The following is a 16428-nucleotide window of genomic DNA, read 5'->3' on the forward strand; positions in this document are numbered from 1 at the left end:
TCTTGATCCAGGAGTTCCCTTGTCTTCTGGATTGGGCTCAAAATTACAAGTATATGAAGTTGAACATTGGTAGCCGTAAACTGAAAATTCGGTCCGCTATTCAACTACGGTTATAAAATAAAATAGTTTAATTTATTTAATTCCCCGCTAATTAGTTCAAAATAAAAATTATGTAGTTAACTTTAAGCTATCACATTGACTAGATAAGTGATTAGACTAGTATTATTTAAAATGAAAACAAAATAAGACTGTTGAATTAGGAATGCCTGTATTAAAGTTACAGCTTTTTATTTTTTCCATTCTGATTCGGTACGAATGCTTTTATGAATTGTTCATTCTGAAGCAACTGAGCAAGCTGTTATTTCTTTCAGCAAGATAGTGGTGCTTTGATGACTAAAACATAAATTCGTAAGAGGTTCATGGCGTATTTTTGAAACTTTTTTTTAAAAAAATATATAGTAATTGTTTTTTATTTTTATATAAAATTTATTATTTAATTATTAAATTTATGACAAAATATTAAATTTATGAATAGAAAGGTTTCCCTAAACTAGTAGAAGTGGTAAAAAATACATTTATTAATATATTAATCTCGGTTTAACAAGGTGATTCATAAGGACTAAGATTACTACACTAATTGTAAATACATTAAATAAATATACAAAATTTCCAACAGTATTTTTTTTAAAATATTAAATGTTTATATATTCAAAATAATTACTTTTGACATTTGTGTAATCAATCGTTCAATTGCTACCCCTACGAAGAATGTAAAAAAATGGCAGTTATGCATTTTTTGAACAAATTTGTAGGTAAAGTACGATAGGTATTAGCAGAGAAAGAATTTTCACTACACCTATACATCTTACTAAACAATTGAGAAATTGAACTTTAAACGTAATTTACTATTTAGTTACCTTTGTTTTATTAAGTAAACACATTTTTAAAATATTTGCGAAAAGAGCGAATATGTCTAGATAGAAAAATATGCACAAAAACAAACAAAAAAAATGACTTAGAAAAAAAACGTCACTTTTAGGCTGGCCACTTTCTTGAACAATTTAAAAAGTAGTAAAACCTGTTTCATTAGATTATCATAAATTTTATAGGTTTTAATTTTACGTTATTTTTCGAAATTCAGTTATTCAGCTGATACACAGAAACTTAATTTAAAATTATTTTCGGTCGATAGTAATTAGTTAAAATACTTTGTTTTCTCGATGACTTTCTACCAAATTTTTCTGGAAAGTGGCTACGCTTATTATCTATAACAAATATCTCAAAATTGAGAGATATTTTTTTTTGGAATAAATTTAATAAAAGAGCAAATCTTACTTCATTTAAACCCTTATAATTCGTAAAGAAGGCATTACTATCTCTTCCAATTAGGAAAGATGGTGCAGACATTTCAATCTTCTCCTTGATTATGTATCTAAAAAAATATACAATATTTTTAAAATTCTAATAAATAACACTGTGGAAGGCAATCTTAGAGCCTTTAAACTATTGCTAAGAGACATATATCGATAGAAATGTTTCCACTACCAGTTTTTTTATCCATTCCAGATGAGTAGCAGCCCTGTATAAGGTAGTTGCAAAATTGTTTCAATGAAACAATTTCGCAACTACCTTATACAGGGCTGCAACTCATCTGGAATGGATAAAAAAAACTGGTAGTAGAAACATTTCTATCGATATATGTTTCCACTCTATTAGATATTTTGCAAGAAGAGTAACAATTGGCAGTCCTGTATATTAACTTTCATCTGGAATGGATAAAAAAGAACTGGTAGTAGAAACATTTCTATCGATATATGTTCCCACTCTATTAGATATTTTGCAAGAATAGTAATAATTGGCAGTCCAGTATATTAACTTTCATCTGGAATGGATAAAAAACTGGTAGTAGAAACATTTCTATCGATATATGTTCCCACTCTGTTAGATATTTTGCAAGAGTAATAATTGGCAGTCCTGTATGTTAGCTTTCAGCCCTGATGTAGCCTAAATTTTGTTACCATAAGAAGAAATTTCCCCACAAAGCGAAGTAAATTGCCTTATTTTCATCAAGAATAAAAAAAATTTCAAAAAATTTAAAAAGTAGTATTCAATAAAAAACAATAATCGATAGGAAGGTAACTAACATTAATTTTTGACATCCTGGTCTTCCAACTTTCAAAGTTTTTTGGAAAATTTCTTGTAGTGGTAGCTTAGTTTTGTTATTCTATGTCTTGTAAATTTAATTGAAAGTTATTTTTCACACCACTACATGTAAATTATTCAAAAGTTCGTAAGAAACGCCAAATTATTCCTGCCCTCTCAAGGTGAGACTTTTAAAATTATTAAAATATTCCGAAAGCTATAATCTTTAATTGTGTACCACTTGATAAAGAGTCTCGCAAAAAGCGTTGTATTTGTCAGACTTAAAAATTTAATTCGAATAAAATGTTTTTGTGTATTTTTTTAACTTTTTAGGCTCACCTACCATCTCTAAAATGTATATTACTAATTTTTAATCAAAAATCATGCTACTACGATTCTTTTAAATCATAGTGGTAGATAACACTAAAAATTTAAGTATCTTACCTTTTAATTCATAATGGATAATACAAAAAAGTTGGATTTTAGTTTCCGCTGAAAGAACTACAGCGTAAAACTGCTACAATTCCAGTAGTGATCGTAATATTTATTATACCGGTAAATTTGAAAACAAAATGCATTTAAACTTCCAAAATAATCTTAAGGGGAAGTCAGTAAATTAAAATTTCTCTAAATGTATTATATTCAAAAGCTTGGAAAATTTGAAGCAAGATGGTCATATTCAGGTCAAAATTTTCAGTGAACTGAAGGGGAAAAAAAGATAAAACAACTTTTGTTCTAACATACAAATTTTCACAAACAATGGTTTAAAAAGTTAACAATATTTATGAATGATATATCTAACAAATATATCTTATTTATGACTTATATAGTTAATCAGCCCTTTTCTTTCTTTATTTATTTATAAAAAATTGGGCACCTGGGTCGCGCAGAAGGCCCCTATCCCATTCATCATGAAATAGTATGAAAAGTTAAAATAAAAGACAGTTTGAGTTCAGCAGTCTATGGGGTGGCTGTTACAAATTAATCAACTCTATAGATAAGATAGTTACCTTTCAACATCGAACATCATAATTGTTCTTGGTATTCTGTTGGCTACTAAAAATTGCTCTATAAATTGTATTTTGTCTGGCGGTACCATTATGTCAACTGCCTGGTTCACTTCTTTTGGATGCTTCCAAAAATCAAGCTAAAAAAATTTGAAAATTAGACTTTTAGACAGTTATTTTTAAAAGAAAAGTATACTGAACATGTTCAGGATAGGAAACGAGGGTGCCCCTTTTTAACCGGTTAACGTCCAGCGTCATATATTTAGGACAGCAGAGATGCCAACTTCTCCGGACACGCCAAAATAATTAAAAAAACGGTAAATAACTACAAAGTAAATTTTGCAAATATTTGACAATTTTTGCTTGCTATTATAAGGTATAGCATGACATAAGTACTATAAAGTGGTGAGTCATATAAGCCTACTAATTATTTAGAAATAGTGGTGGATAAAATCTACTAAATTGAATTTATTAAACCAAGAATCACAATTGATAAACTACCACTTTAAAATATATATTTGCTGTCCGGAGCAAGTTGGCATCTCTGGGACAGTTCCTTTTTTCAAAGACAATTGTGGTGGGAAAATTTTTTCAGTATTTTCTTTTATCTGGGTGAATTAAAAGATTCTCAGATACCAGAATGATTTAGTTATTTCTGATTAGATCTAGAATTATAAGGAGCAAGTACTTTTTGATCTATCAAAGACTTTTTGAATGCTCTAACAGTAGAGAAACCAATTAATTTCGATAATATATTATACCACTTTTTCCATAAAACTACTTTTTTGTATCATTTCAATATATAAATTCGGGACAAAACGGGTTAAAATAAGAAAAAATTTTAACAACGGTATTTACATTATTTAAATCTCAATTCTTTTTTGGAGGATTGAATCTTGGACTTGGCTAGAAATTTATACTATTTTCATAACATATAATAAATAAGAGCAATATAAAAAATTTACTGGGATTTTTAGCACCCGCACATATTTCCATTGAATTAATCATTTAATGATTTTTTACAAGTATCTATACCAAAAAAACTACCTTCCTGTTTCATAGGCGGGGAAATGTATATTAAAGGCTGTGCTTACGTAATATAATTTCAATTTGCTACTCGCTTTACAGATTTCGTTTTGTGTTTCGTTTCGTTTTGTGTATTGATATATTTTGCTTTGGCTACATTGATACAATGTTAGAAAGCACTCCTTTTTGAGAATATAATCGTGTGAGCTGATGAAGTGAGCTGATCCTGTTTCATAGGCGGGGAAATGTATATTAAAGGCTGTGCTTACGTAATATAATTTCAATTTGCTACTCGCTTTACAGATTTCGTTTTGTGTTTCGTTTCGTTTTGTGTATTGATATATTTTGCTTTGGCTACATTGATACAATGTTAGAAAGCACTCCTTTTTGAGAATATAATCGTGTGAGCTGATGAAGATATTATATCTTTTCATTATTTTGTTTACTGACTTTTATTTACTTACTATTTTAAAAAAATACTTCGCTTAAAAAATATTTGGTTCGTTCAAAGGCAGAATGCGTTTGTTTTACAATAGTATAGAGCATAAATATATAGTAGGACATTATCAGAATTAAAAACCAATAATTTCGAAAAAATTCTTACTTCATATTCTTCTTTTTCTGCAAGTGACTTAAGATTTTCTAAGTCAGTTTCATCGACTGGAACAGCTCGAAATACAGAATACCTAGAGAGAGAAGGGGAAAAAAAGAATAATGAGGAATTGCATATTTAAAAAAGATTTTAAAAATGATTTGCTATGTATGACATTCTAAAGAATACTGAATCAGCATTAAAAGTTAAATACAAAAATGTCATTTACATAGCATCCAATCGCCTTTTCCGGAATAATTGGCAGCTGAAGACTTAGGATATCGATATCTAATCCGGAAAACTTTCCTGATATTTTTTTCATTGAGAATGATAATATCTCAGATTTTTTCATTTCAATCTTGGATTTATTATTTTAATTTAGAATGATCATCACACTATTAGATGCGAATAAATTAAACCTACACAAAAATGTCTTGTAATATCAAATTGGTTTGTTCAATTTCTGGCAAAATGCAAAATTATTTTTGCTTGCATCTGACTTTTTAAATCTTATTTCACTACCACCTATGAAAATTTCTCTTGAAAAGAGAAAAAAGTTGAAGGTTATGCATTTATACCTTGAATTACTTTAATTTCAAATATGAAGTGATATGGAAAGTGTTTAAATTAAATAAAAAATGATAATGTGTAGATTTAAACTTAGTGTATAGTTTTTATTTTGTTAGTTACCTAATAGATTTAAAAATAAAGTTTTTGTGATATTATTGCATCCGCCTGAACTTTTTTTATAGATATATTATGGTGGCAGGAATGCGACGGGTGACTAAAAATGTCAAGAATAGTCGAAGCTCAATTAGTAAAATTTATTTATTACTACCTTAATTATTCAATCGTAATTACCACTATTATTTTAATTTCAAATTGTTCATATTTAAACCAAAAGCTATGAATAAACTATTCGGCCCAGGCAAAGATTGTATAAGTGTAAAGATGGGAAACTCGCGAAAGTCGTAACAAAATTTGGCACAATGCCAGCGATTCGTGTACGGCGGAGAAGTTTGTCTCCAGGGGCACAGTGCAGCGCATGCGCAATATCATCCTTAGTTTTGGAAGGAGAGTTTGGAGAGAGAAGCACATGAGAAATCAATCAATGGCGGACGTTAATTTGACAATTATCCCTCACAAGTAAGTGCGCTTTGTATAACCTATCTTCTGTTAATTTTTTTCTCCTTGTTTTCATTTTTCATAAAGATTGTAATCCACTTTTTTTCTTTCAATATTTTTCAGTGATTCTTCTGTGCGCAAAGCAAAGAATTATGATAGATGTGCTTACTGCAATGTAAATAGAGCAGGCTATCCAAATTTGAAATTGTTTCGTTTTCCTCAAAATATCGAAATGTAAGTAAATAGTTAAGCATTTTCGAAGATTTCGGTAAATTATTTTTCAATGATTGATTATATGAACCTATTAGATAAGACTGACTTAGAATCGTAACTAAATGTGTGACTAATTTATAGTGTCCGACTTTAATTTAATTTCATTTGGTTTTTAAATTCTGTATAATTCCATAAGTGCGTTTATCTTTTTTGGTCGGAATTAAATATTTACAAATGAAATTTATGTGTATAACTAAGTAAAAATTTAAATGTTTTTCAAGAAATGTAAAAAAGATCTACAAATCTGACATTTTAAATTTTTGAAAGTTCATTACATACATGAAATTATTTAAATAGTGTTAAGTGTAAAAAGTGTTACTTTTTAATCATATAATATTTATAGAGTGGTTTATAGTAGATATATATATTTTATTTATCTGTTAGCTCTAAATGTCCAGTAAACGGTACCGTCTTTACTTATAGGCACACAGGGCAATGCCCGGGGACCCCATTTTCTCAGGGGGCCCTAGAGAATCGTACTTTTTTGAAAAATTGCATTAAAAAAAATTTAAGACTAAAAACATTACCTTATATATTTAAAAAATTTTTTTTTTATAGAGTATGCATTTTTTTCCTACAAATGGTGATTGCTTATCAAACACCAATAATTGGAGTAGTTTATCACCAAGAAAACTTAAAAAGTCAACCGAAAACTATTTTTCTTATTTTATTATATGAGGATTACAACTGGTTAGCGTATCAATTTTTTTTAAACTATGCATAGTTTAAAAGTACTTTATTTGAGTTTTTGTGGTAATCAAAATTAGTTAAAATTATTGCATTATACAGTCCCTGGCCAAATTATTAGACGCGCTATAATATTCTATGTAAAATCTTAATTACTCAGGTGATACAGTCGAACTCGTTTATAACGAGCTCGGATTTAACGAGAACTCGGATTTACCGAGGGAAATGAGAATTTTTGGTTGGATCAATGTTAAGTCTATGGAACAGAAGTCGCTTTTAACGAGCAAGATCCGGTTTTAGCGAGCAATATTTTTCTGTCTTGCAATCTTCTTTATCATCTTTCTAGTCTTTCTGTCTTATCTTTTTCTCAAAATGATAAAGAAATACGAGGGAAGGGGGTTAGTTGTCATTAAATTAAGAAAAGTATTTAATTAAATTAATTAATGTAATTAAAGTAAGTAAGTATTAATTAAATTTTAAGTGAACTCAATCATTTGACCTCCCAAGCCCCCCCCCCTCTTCTGGTTGCACGCCTGTCTTAAGGACCCGTTTATTACGAGCACTCGGATTTATCGAGTACATTTTGCGTTCCCTTTGTGCTCGTTATAAACGAGTTCGACTGTACTACACAGCTTTATTGTATTGTACTTGTTTACGTTTGTGTATCAATTGGTTAAATAGGCGATATGTAATACAAATTCGACAAAATGTAATAAAAATACAGATTATTTATTGTATCAGGTACTATATTATAATAATTAGGTCAAATTAATAGACGCACTGTAGTTTTTTAATAATGACATGATTTGCACGAGTTTACATACTATACTTTTATAATTAAACATACGCGTTAATTTATTAATATAATGTATTTAATTATAAAAGTATTAATATACATGTTAATACTTTTATAATTAAACATACAAATGGATTTTTATTCAGGAGATTTTTCATTCACCTCCTATTTGTATTTATTTTTAACGTATTTCATTTCATTGTTAACCAACTGATACACTAACGTAAAGAAGTGGAAACTGGTTTCAGCTACGTAAAAACAATAAAGCTGTATAGTATTACCTGATAATTATAATTTTACATAGAATCTTAAAGTGCGTCTAATAATTTGGCCAGGGACTGTATCTTAAAAATTATTTATTTTTTGTATATGAAGTTTTTTAGTTTGTTTTTAAGCATTATGACACATTATAGGTCTAAAATATTTTTGTGTCCTGGGCCCCTGCATGCTATGAAGATGATACTGCCAGTAAAACATAAATTTAATTGATTTTGTTATTTAATCACCCAATGAATTGTTTTGTTATTAAATTTCCTTTCTAAATATTTTCCTTAAACACTGCCTACTTTTTAAAACTATTTAATAAAATATTAATACTTAAGAAAAATAATACATATAATTTATTAATGCCATACATTTTAAGTTCTGTTCTCGAATTAGACAGCATTCTTACGTCATATTAGCACTTTAATCTTACTGTGTGATTTTTTTTTTTTATATTAGGTGCAGGAAATAATTAGAGGCCAGCAGAATTGCATCGTTACTGAATGTTGATACTGACAGACTGACTACACAACAGATGTAGATTGTGTTCAAGACATTCTAAAATTAAAGATTATGTATCAAAAATAATGCAGACTTGTTCCTAGTGCAGTTCCAATGAACCAATATTGCATCTTTTTAATTTTATGTTAATTTATTTCATAAACTTGCTCAAATATTTATTTATTGTATAAAATGTATACAATTTTGGGTAATTTTTATTTTATTGAAAAGTGTATTCTTAAAATATATAACCAAAAAGAATATTTTTAGATAGTTTAATAAAGATAAAACAAATACTGCAACAAGTGTCTCGTTTATTTTTTTAAAACTCTAAGTATATATATAATTGAAAATTTTTATTTATATATAGCACATTTCTTATACATATACACACATGGAAAAATTAACAAAGCGAAAAAGTTTTTTTTTTTCAAGGGGAAATAAGTTTTACTAAATTTTTTAAAGTTTTAATAAATTTTTATTTTTTAATATAAATTACTTTAGTTAAATAAATATTTACTACTTTAAAATAAATTATAATCCTGCTAAATTTGTGAACTGAAAAAAATTTAAAAGCAAAATCGAATCCGATCATAATTAACGGAGAAAATATGAGTGCATTGGGTGAAAATCAAATGATCTGCGCCCGTTCTTCAATCGCTCTTAACGGTGGCTTTCCTGCATTACACCTTCAGCGCCCAAGTTGGGGGAAAGATCCTTACGACTTAACATTGATAGTATAGGAAGTTTCCCTTCTTTACGCGAAGCGTATAAGTTCTTTGGCCCAGGTGCCCAATAAAATCTAAACACTAGAATAAACTATTATCCTATCTCCATTCCTCCTCACCACTCCTCATCATCGATTTATTACTACAGATGAATCGGTTAACACACCTGCCAATTCTTACGGATTTTCCGGAAGATTTTATTTTTATATTTAAAGTGGTAGTAAGTATATACTATTTTTTCTTTTATAAACTTAATTTTTAGATGATTTTTATCACCATTATTCTTACAAAAATTAATCACATATATTAATATGCGTAACTATCATGGTTGTTAACTCAAGTTTTCTCAAATACAACGTATTTGTTTGCTTAAAATTGAAGTTTTGATTCCATTTTAATACCACTGGGGAAAATGGTAATGGAAGGGATTAAAAGTTGGCAGGTATGGGTTAATGCCGCTTCGCGGCAGCGCACCGAGATTTATGTGATTTCTACCATAATTAAACTATTTGATGCCCTCAATAATGCTCCGAGAATCATAAGCTTTTTAAGGAACTACTCAAAGAAGAGCAAGTAGCTTTACTGCTTCTCTCCTTGCTTCCAACTCAAAAGACCTAGAATGCAGCATTTCCATCAAGCTGACATATCACCCATGATATGTTTTCTTTTTAATTTTCAGGTTCATTTGAACCAGTAATACAACAGTATTATGTATGTCCATTATGGGTATTTTATGATGAATGGGAAAAGGGCCAGTATTTGGCCTCAGGAGCACAGCTAAACCGAACTGAACAGAACAGATCATTAAACTATTTGTAATCACATATGAATTGTCTCGTTTATAATTTATTATTATGTTTAATTGTATTTAACTTGTGTTTATGGTCAATTTACTTTCTAAACACATTGCTGACCGGTCATGAGTTAACTCGTGTTTTCGTGGCCAAACGTTGGTGACCGGTCACGAGTTAACTCGTGTTTTCGTTAGCAGTGTTCTCGTGGTGACTATTTTAAAAAGTGGGCGTAATTTTCCTTACTTTTCAAGTTTCACTATTTAATTCTGTACCAATTTATTATAACTTTACGAAACCCCATATATTTGTGGTGTAACATTACACTTGTGGTGTAACATTACACGTAGGTTATTACTTTACTTTTTATCATACGACGATAAAAATAAAATATTTTCAAAATTTATTTATATTGTATTACTTCCACATCCGCTTCCAAAACAATAGCTGGGTACATGGGGCAATTTTCAGGAAAAGTTGCCGGTCAGCAATGTGTTAATTTTGAATATTTTTGTAAATAGTTTCTACTTGTTTTTCTAGTTGTAATTTCCTACATAATTCTAATTGTACTTACATGTTTTAATCTAGCAATTACCATAGCAAGGTGTCATTCTCTCTATTTTGCCTTTTGTGTTCCTACTTCAAATTTCTTAACACAGGATGAATGGGAAAAGGGCCAATTTTGGCCTCTGAGGCCCAGTTATACATACCAGACCAGACTTTATAATCATGTTCAATAGTAAACTTAAAAATGTAGGCTGTAAAAAAGTTGCCAATTTTATTTCTTTTAATAAAATTTATGAATTTTATTAATCGCCACTTTTTGTATTTATAGTCCCCCTATAACTGGGCCGTTTCAAATGCTCCTGTGGTAGGTATCAAATTAGTCTTAAAAGCAAGTGGAAATAGTACTGTGTTAGCAACTACTTAAATGTATACAGCTCTTATAGGTACTTCTTATAGCTACTACTATTTTTGCAAACTATTTTATAGAGTGGTAGACTTTTTAAAACAAAAGCTCTCAGAATTTTTGGCAAGCAAGCCAACATAAATTTCTTCACCACGAAACAGCTGGTTTTTTGGTACAACATATAGCCTGTATTCTCAATTAAAGGTTCAAAACCTTTGTCAAGTAGAAGGAAGCAGCGAGATTCGAACTCGCTACCTCCACTCTTCGCACAGCATTCGGCGGGCGATACAGTTCAGCAAGAAGACTTGAGAGAGCGGGAACATTGTTCTGTTACATACAAAATAAACTTTTAAATAACTAAATAATCTATTTGTAGTGGTGTGAAAAATAAGTTTTAATGAATAAAAAATTATAAATTAAAACCTAAACAAACTAGAATAAAATTTTACAAAAAGCGATGCAAGTTGGCAGCCCTGCTGTTATCGGGTAAGTGTTATATTTTTATACTTAAATCTCAGCTACTAGTTAATCGTTATGTTCAGTAGCTTTTCATTATACCGTCATATTTTTTTTACCCCCAATGCCCGCCTGTGTTAACATTCGTCAAATCAGGCATCATATACAGGGCGATTTTGTTGGCCTCTTTTTCAAGGGCACCATATTAGGTGGGCCTAGTTCGCTCCCACAATGATCACAGATAGTACAGAGAAGGAAAGAACATCCATGCCTTGCCCGGGATTCGAACCCAGAACCTTGCTGCTGCAAGGACAGCTACCTGCCCTCTAGACAGACTGGTTGGCTTACCGTCTTAAATCAGTTTTCCAAAATGATGATCAAGATTTATTTTGTTGTTAACAGTATAAAATTAATAGAAGTTGTAAAGGTAATGTTTAACAGTAAATGTTTTTTTTTATACTCTTACCTTAACCCCTTGGGGACGGGTGATTCAGAAAAGCATTCGTACAAAATCAGAATCAAGTTGTAATTAAATAAAAAACGGTAACTTAAATGTAGTCGTTGCTAATTTGACAGACTTACTTTGCTTTTACTTTAATTATTGTTAGTTTAATCACATATATAATCAATGTTAATTCAAAGTATAACTAAATAGTTTTATTTTGAACAAAGTAATGGTGAATTAAATAAATCAAAAAATTATAACTCCGCCCACAAATAAACTGCTAAAGAAATACTTTGATTACCAGTTTTATCTTCTTACCCTGATTGATGCGGTTTTATGCTGTCACGTATTTGTGACAGTCGGCGCGAAAGGGTTAAAGCTGTAATTTCTTTAGTATTCTTTCTTAGCAGTATTTTTAACTGTTCTGAAATTTTTTAGTTTGATTTTAACTTCAGCTAAAAGATATGCACCTGAAAGCAATGTTTTTATATTATAACGAAATTTATGTTAATACCATATTACACAATATTATATGATTAACACTTTTGAAACTTTCTGAAGCTGATTAACAAATTTTACAATTATTAAACAGTAAATAAATTATATATATTGTTATTATAAGCTTTATGTTGAACTGGTCGAGACAACATATGCAATTAAAACGTGACGCATTATTAGAAATTAAATGTTTGTATTGTTATTAAACGATCTCTTTGACAAAAATATTTACCGATTTTTGTTAGTAACCAAAAATTAAAGAGAATTTTAAAAAAATTGGATGAGTTTGCAAAATAATTAGATAATCGAGAATAATTAAGATAGTGATCACCGAGATAATTAAAATAACCGAGCAAAATGATTAGCCTAAAGTTTATTCTAATCTTTGAAATCAAATCTGTGTAAATACAATCTGACATTTTAAGATAGGTAACGTTTTAATTTAGTTGCAAAAATCTGTTTATTATCAATGAACAAAAAGAAAATTAATTAATTAAAAATCGAGGAAGGGGTTTGTGAGAGGAGCGAGCTGAGCCTCTTTTTTTTTTTTTTAAATTTTTTTTTATAGTCTGCTATCTTTTGAAGTTGAACTCTATGCAAGCTTTTGTTTTAAAGCTCGCAGTTCAACCTAAAGGATAATCATAATTATAAACATGTTCATTAATCAGCGGCATAGCAATAAAAATAAAAATAAATGACTCACCCTGCAAAACTTTTCGGGGCATTTTGGCCACTGAAATCATGACATTTATATTGGTATAAGTTTACTATTAAGATAAATATTGTGATACGAGTATACTCTTTCATCTCAAATCTGCGTTAAAATCATTCTTTTAGAACTCGCGCATACGAGGTTCACTAGAAATTCAAGTTCACTATTTTATTCTTTTTCTCTCTCTCAGCCATTTGATGTAAAATGGTATAAGTCAATTTCTTACTTGTTGCCGTTAATTGGGGTATTTCTGCAGCATAATAACGCATTTATGTTAATAACGCATGGATGCATTTATGTTAATTAAATAAAATATGAAAAAATTCTTTTCTGAAACAGTGAGTGGTTCAAAAATAATTTTAACCTTTTATTAAATGGACTATGTAACTTTCCATAAAATATATTTTTTTGAGCAGTTTCATTTTTTTCGTTAAAAGAAAAGGAATAATCCTTTTGTTGATGAACAATGTTTTTATGGTGATTCTTTGTTCTCGCTTAGAGTGGTTCAGTCTTCGGCAACTATTTAATTTCTTTCGTCAAAAGAAAAAAAATAATATTATTTATTAACAGTAAATTTCTGTTGATTCTTTGTTCACTACTAGAGTGATTCAATTAGCAACTATTTTATTTCTTTTGTTAAAATAGAGAGAATAATTTTATTATTGATTAACAATTTTCTGTTTATTCATTTTTCACTAAAAGATGGCAGGTATGTAACTAATACCTAAACTAATTATTATAGCACTTTATTTGTGGGCGGGGCTTTAATAGTTTGATTTCTTTAATTTATCATTACTTATTTCAAAATAAATCTTGATATATTTATATTTTGAAAACTAAGTAAAAGTTCAAAATTAGCAATTTCCGCGTCTAACTTACAGCCAATTATTTTTTTATTTGCTGATTCTGATTTTTTGCGAATTCTATATATTGCCAGTCTTGAGGGGTTCAAAAAACCTTTTAAAAAAATCATCTCTTTGAAAACTTATTTAGCACGTTGAGCGCCGCGTCAGCCATCGGTGGCTGACACTGGACTTTCCATTTAGGCCGCGTCAGCCACCGGTGGCTGACACTGAAATTACATTTAGACGGCGTCAAACACCGGTGGCTGACACTGAAATTACATTTAGGCAGCTTCAACCACCGGTGGCTGACACTGATATTACATTTAGGCTGAGTCTGCCACCGCTTGCTGACACTGACCTTTCACATAGGCCCAGAAAAACAGCAGGCTGACAGCGTATAACATGATATAGAACTATAAAATTTGCCCTCTTTCATGGAATTGCAAAAAATTTATTCAAAATTTACTTAATTATTGTGATTCTTGGTTTAATAAATTCAATTTTTATCCACCACTATTTCTACATAATTCGTAGGCTTATACAATTCACCACTTTCGTGTGTTATGTCATGATTAAACCTTCAAAAAAAATAGCAAAATCCGTCTAATATTTGCAAATTTAGTTTGTAGTTATTTACCGTGGCCAGATGGGCAAGCCATGTGAAATTAGAGTGGCGCTCAATGTGTTAAATGTAATTTAAATCTTTATAATTTAAATGTTATGTAATTTTTAGTGATTTCATATTTTGGTTGATTTGGTTCTCTGGAATTATCCCCCTTTCAAGAAAATTAATCAGTTCTACTCAAATTGACATTTAACTTCTAACAAAACAATATCTACCTTTTCAAGAGTTTCAGGTATAAATATAACACATGTCACTTTAGTTCGCATTTGGTTGAGTGTCATTTTGTCGCCCATACCGGTTCAAGGTAAATAGCCTCGAACTTCAGATTCACCTGTCCTAATGTGATGACAATCACCCATGAAGACGTCGCAGTTCGGCCCGAGGGTGTGTCTTTTAATGCTGACGACACTTGATGACGTCAGAGAAAAGTAAAGAATTTGAATTTGCAGTTTTGAATTTGACGGGAAAGATTACAATCTCTTTGTAAATCACGATTTTAAAGAAGTAAAATTAACGAAAATATATATAAATAAAATGAAATAAATTATCTAAATAAGATTATTTCCAATAGCTTTTGTGCTGAAATTTTGTAAAAATAACTCCTTAATTGTCTTTAGTAACTTTAATTATTCATTTATTAAAAATGCATGACACTTGAGAGACATGAAATCTGTAACGATTCAATGCCTAACAATTAATCAAAACTAGTTGTAATATTTTTTTTTTTTTTTTTTTTTTAAATTGCTTCTTAAGAAAACACTTATTTCTAAAAAAAATTTATTTACCTGATCAAATTTGTTAAATCTTCAATAAGAATTTTAACAACTTTTTACAAAAAAAAAAAAAAAAAAAAAAAAAAAAATCAACATTTAATTGTTATTTTTGGAAAAAGGTGTAACTTGATTGAAATATGCACGACCTTGTTTAAAAAGAATGATGCATGAAAATTATCTTTATTATCCAAAAATACAAGTTTCTTTTCAAGGTAAAAATTTGTGAAATTAATTTCTGTAGGGTCTATTGTATATTTACAATATTTACATGAGATTTCAATTTTTGACAAAGATTGAATACGAATAAAAAGTGAGTGATATTTTTCGGGGGGAGGGGGAAAGAATGTAGGAATCATTTTTATCCAGGAAAAAGAAACTTCACGGTGAAATTTTGCTAAATTATTTTTTCATAGGCTCAATTTATCATCACAATTTTAATTACTTTATCGTCAAAAAATCTTGACTTTTATCCGTTTTATCCGCGTACAAAAGGTTATTATTATGTTCACTGTAGTGTTAGGATATTATCACTATTTCATTAAAAACTATAGAACTTTCTAAGGAAATTTTACAACTCGTTTAAAATGTGTATGGCACCATTTTAATGAATGATTTATGTTGAAAATATTTATGTTGAAAATATTTATGTTTTAACAACATAGTTTACGTTGTGCAAGTAAGTATATGAAATTAAAATACGATGAATTCACAGTATAGTTGATAGTATAATTTTAGTGATCTTTTATTAAAATAAATAAAATAAAATAAATAAAATAAAATAAATAAAATAAATAAAATAAATAAAATAAATAAAATAAATAAAATAAATAAAATAAATAAAATAAAATAAATAAAATAAATAAAATAAATAAAATAAATAAAATAAATGGAAAAGAACTTTATATTTGATCGAATTTTTTGTTTAAATAGTTGCATTTCAGATTGGAGAAGATTTAACACCATTTAAAAATACGATTGTACGTTTAGTAATTACTTTATTCTTGTTAAAAAAAATTTATAATATTTTTTAAAATGCTTTTTTTTATATTACTTTTATTCCTATTTAATAAAAAAAAAATTTAATTTTTTTAATTACTTAATTTTTTTAATGAAACTGTGCAATTGCTAAACAGTGTTAAAACGAAATGCCTTTGATTCAATGAAAAAAAAAGAAGCACTTTAATTTCTCTTAATTCGCAATCATTTTTCCTAAACAGTAATAATGGCGTTCT

At 28.9% G+C, this 16428-nt stretch overlaps 1 protein-coding gene across 2 annotated transcripts in view; it reads right to left on the bottom strand.

Annotated features, from left to right (window-relative positions):
- The window catches only part of LOC107439964 (carboxypeptidase B), a 40926-nt gene that overhangs the window by 24247 nt on the left and 251 nt on the right, over nt 1-16428 (bottom strand). The window contains exons 1-4 of one of the 2 annotated variants that reach the window (XM_043052708.3): nt 12945-13089; nt 4780-4861; nt 3153-3289; nt 1336-1432 (exon numbers count right to left, since the gene is read on the bottom strand). In XM_043052708.3, the coding sequence (XP_042908642.2) occupies nt 1336-1432; nt 3153-3289; nt 4780-4861; nt 12945-13048 (420 nt within the window). In that variant the 5' untranslated portion in view covers nt 13049-13089. Of the gene's footprint in view, nt 1-1335; nt 1433-3152; nt 3290-4779; nt 4862-12944; nt 13090-16428 lie in introns of those variants that run through there. The other variant, XM_043052709.3, reaches the window with a different exon arrangement.

The sequence above is a fragment of the Parasteatoda tepidariorum genome, chromosome 4, assembly GCF_982258835.1.
Source record: "Parasteatoda tepidariorum strain Cologne lab strain chromosome 4, Ptep-v5.0, whole genome shotgun sequence".
In the NCBI taxonomy this organism is placed as follows: Eukaryota; Metazoa; Arthropoda; class Arachnida; order Araneae; family Theridiidae; genus Parasteatoda; species Parasteatoda tepidariorum.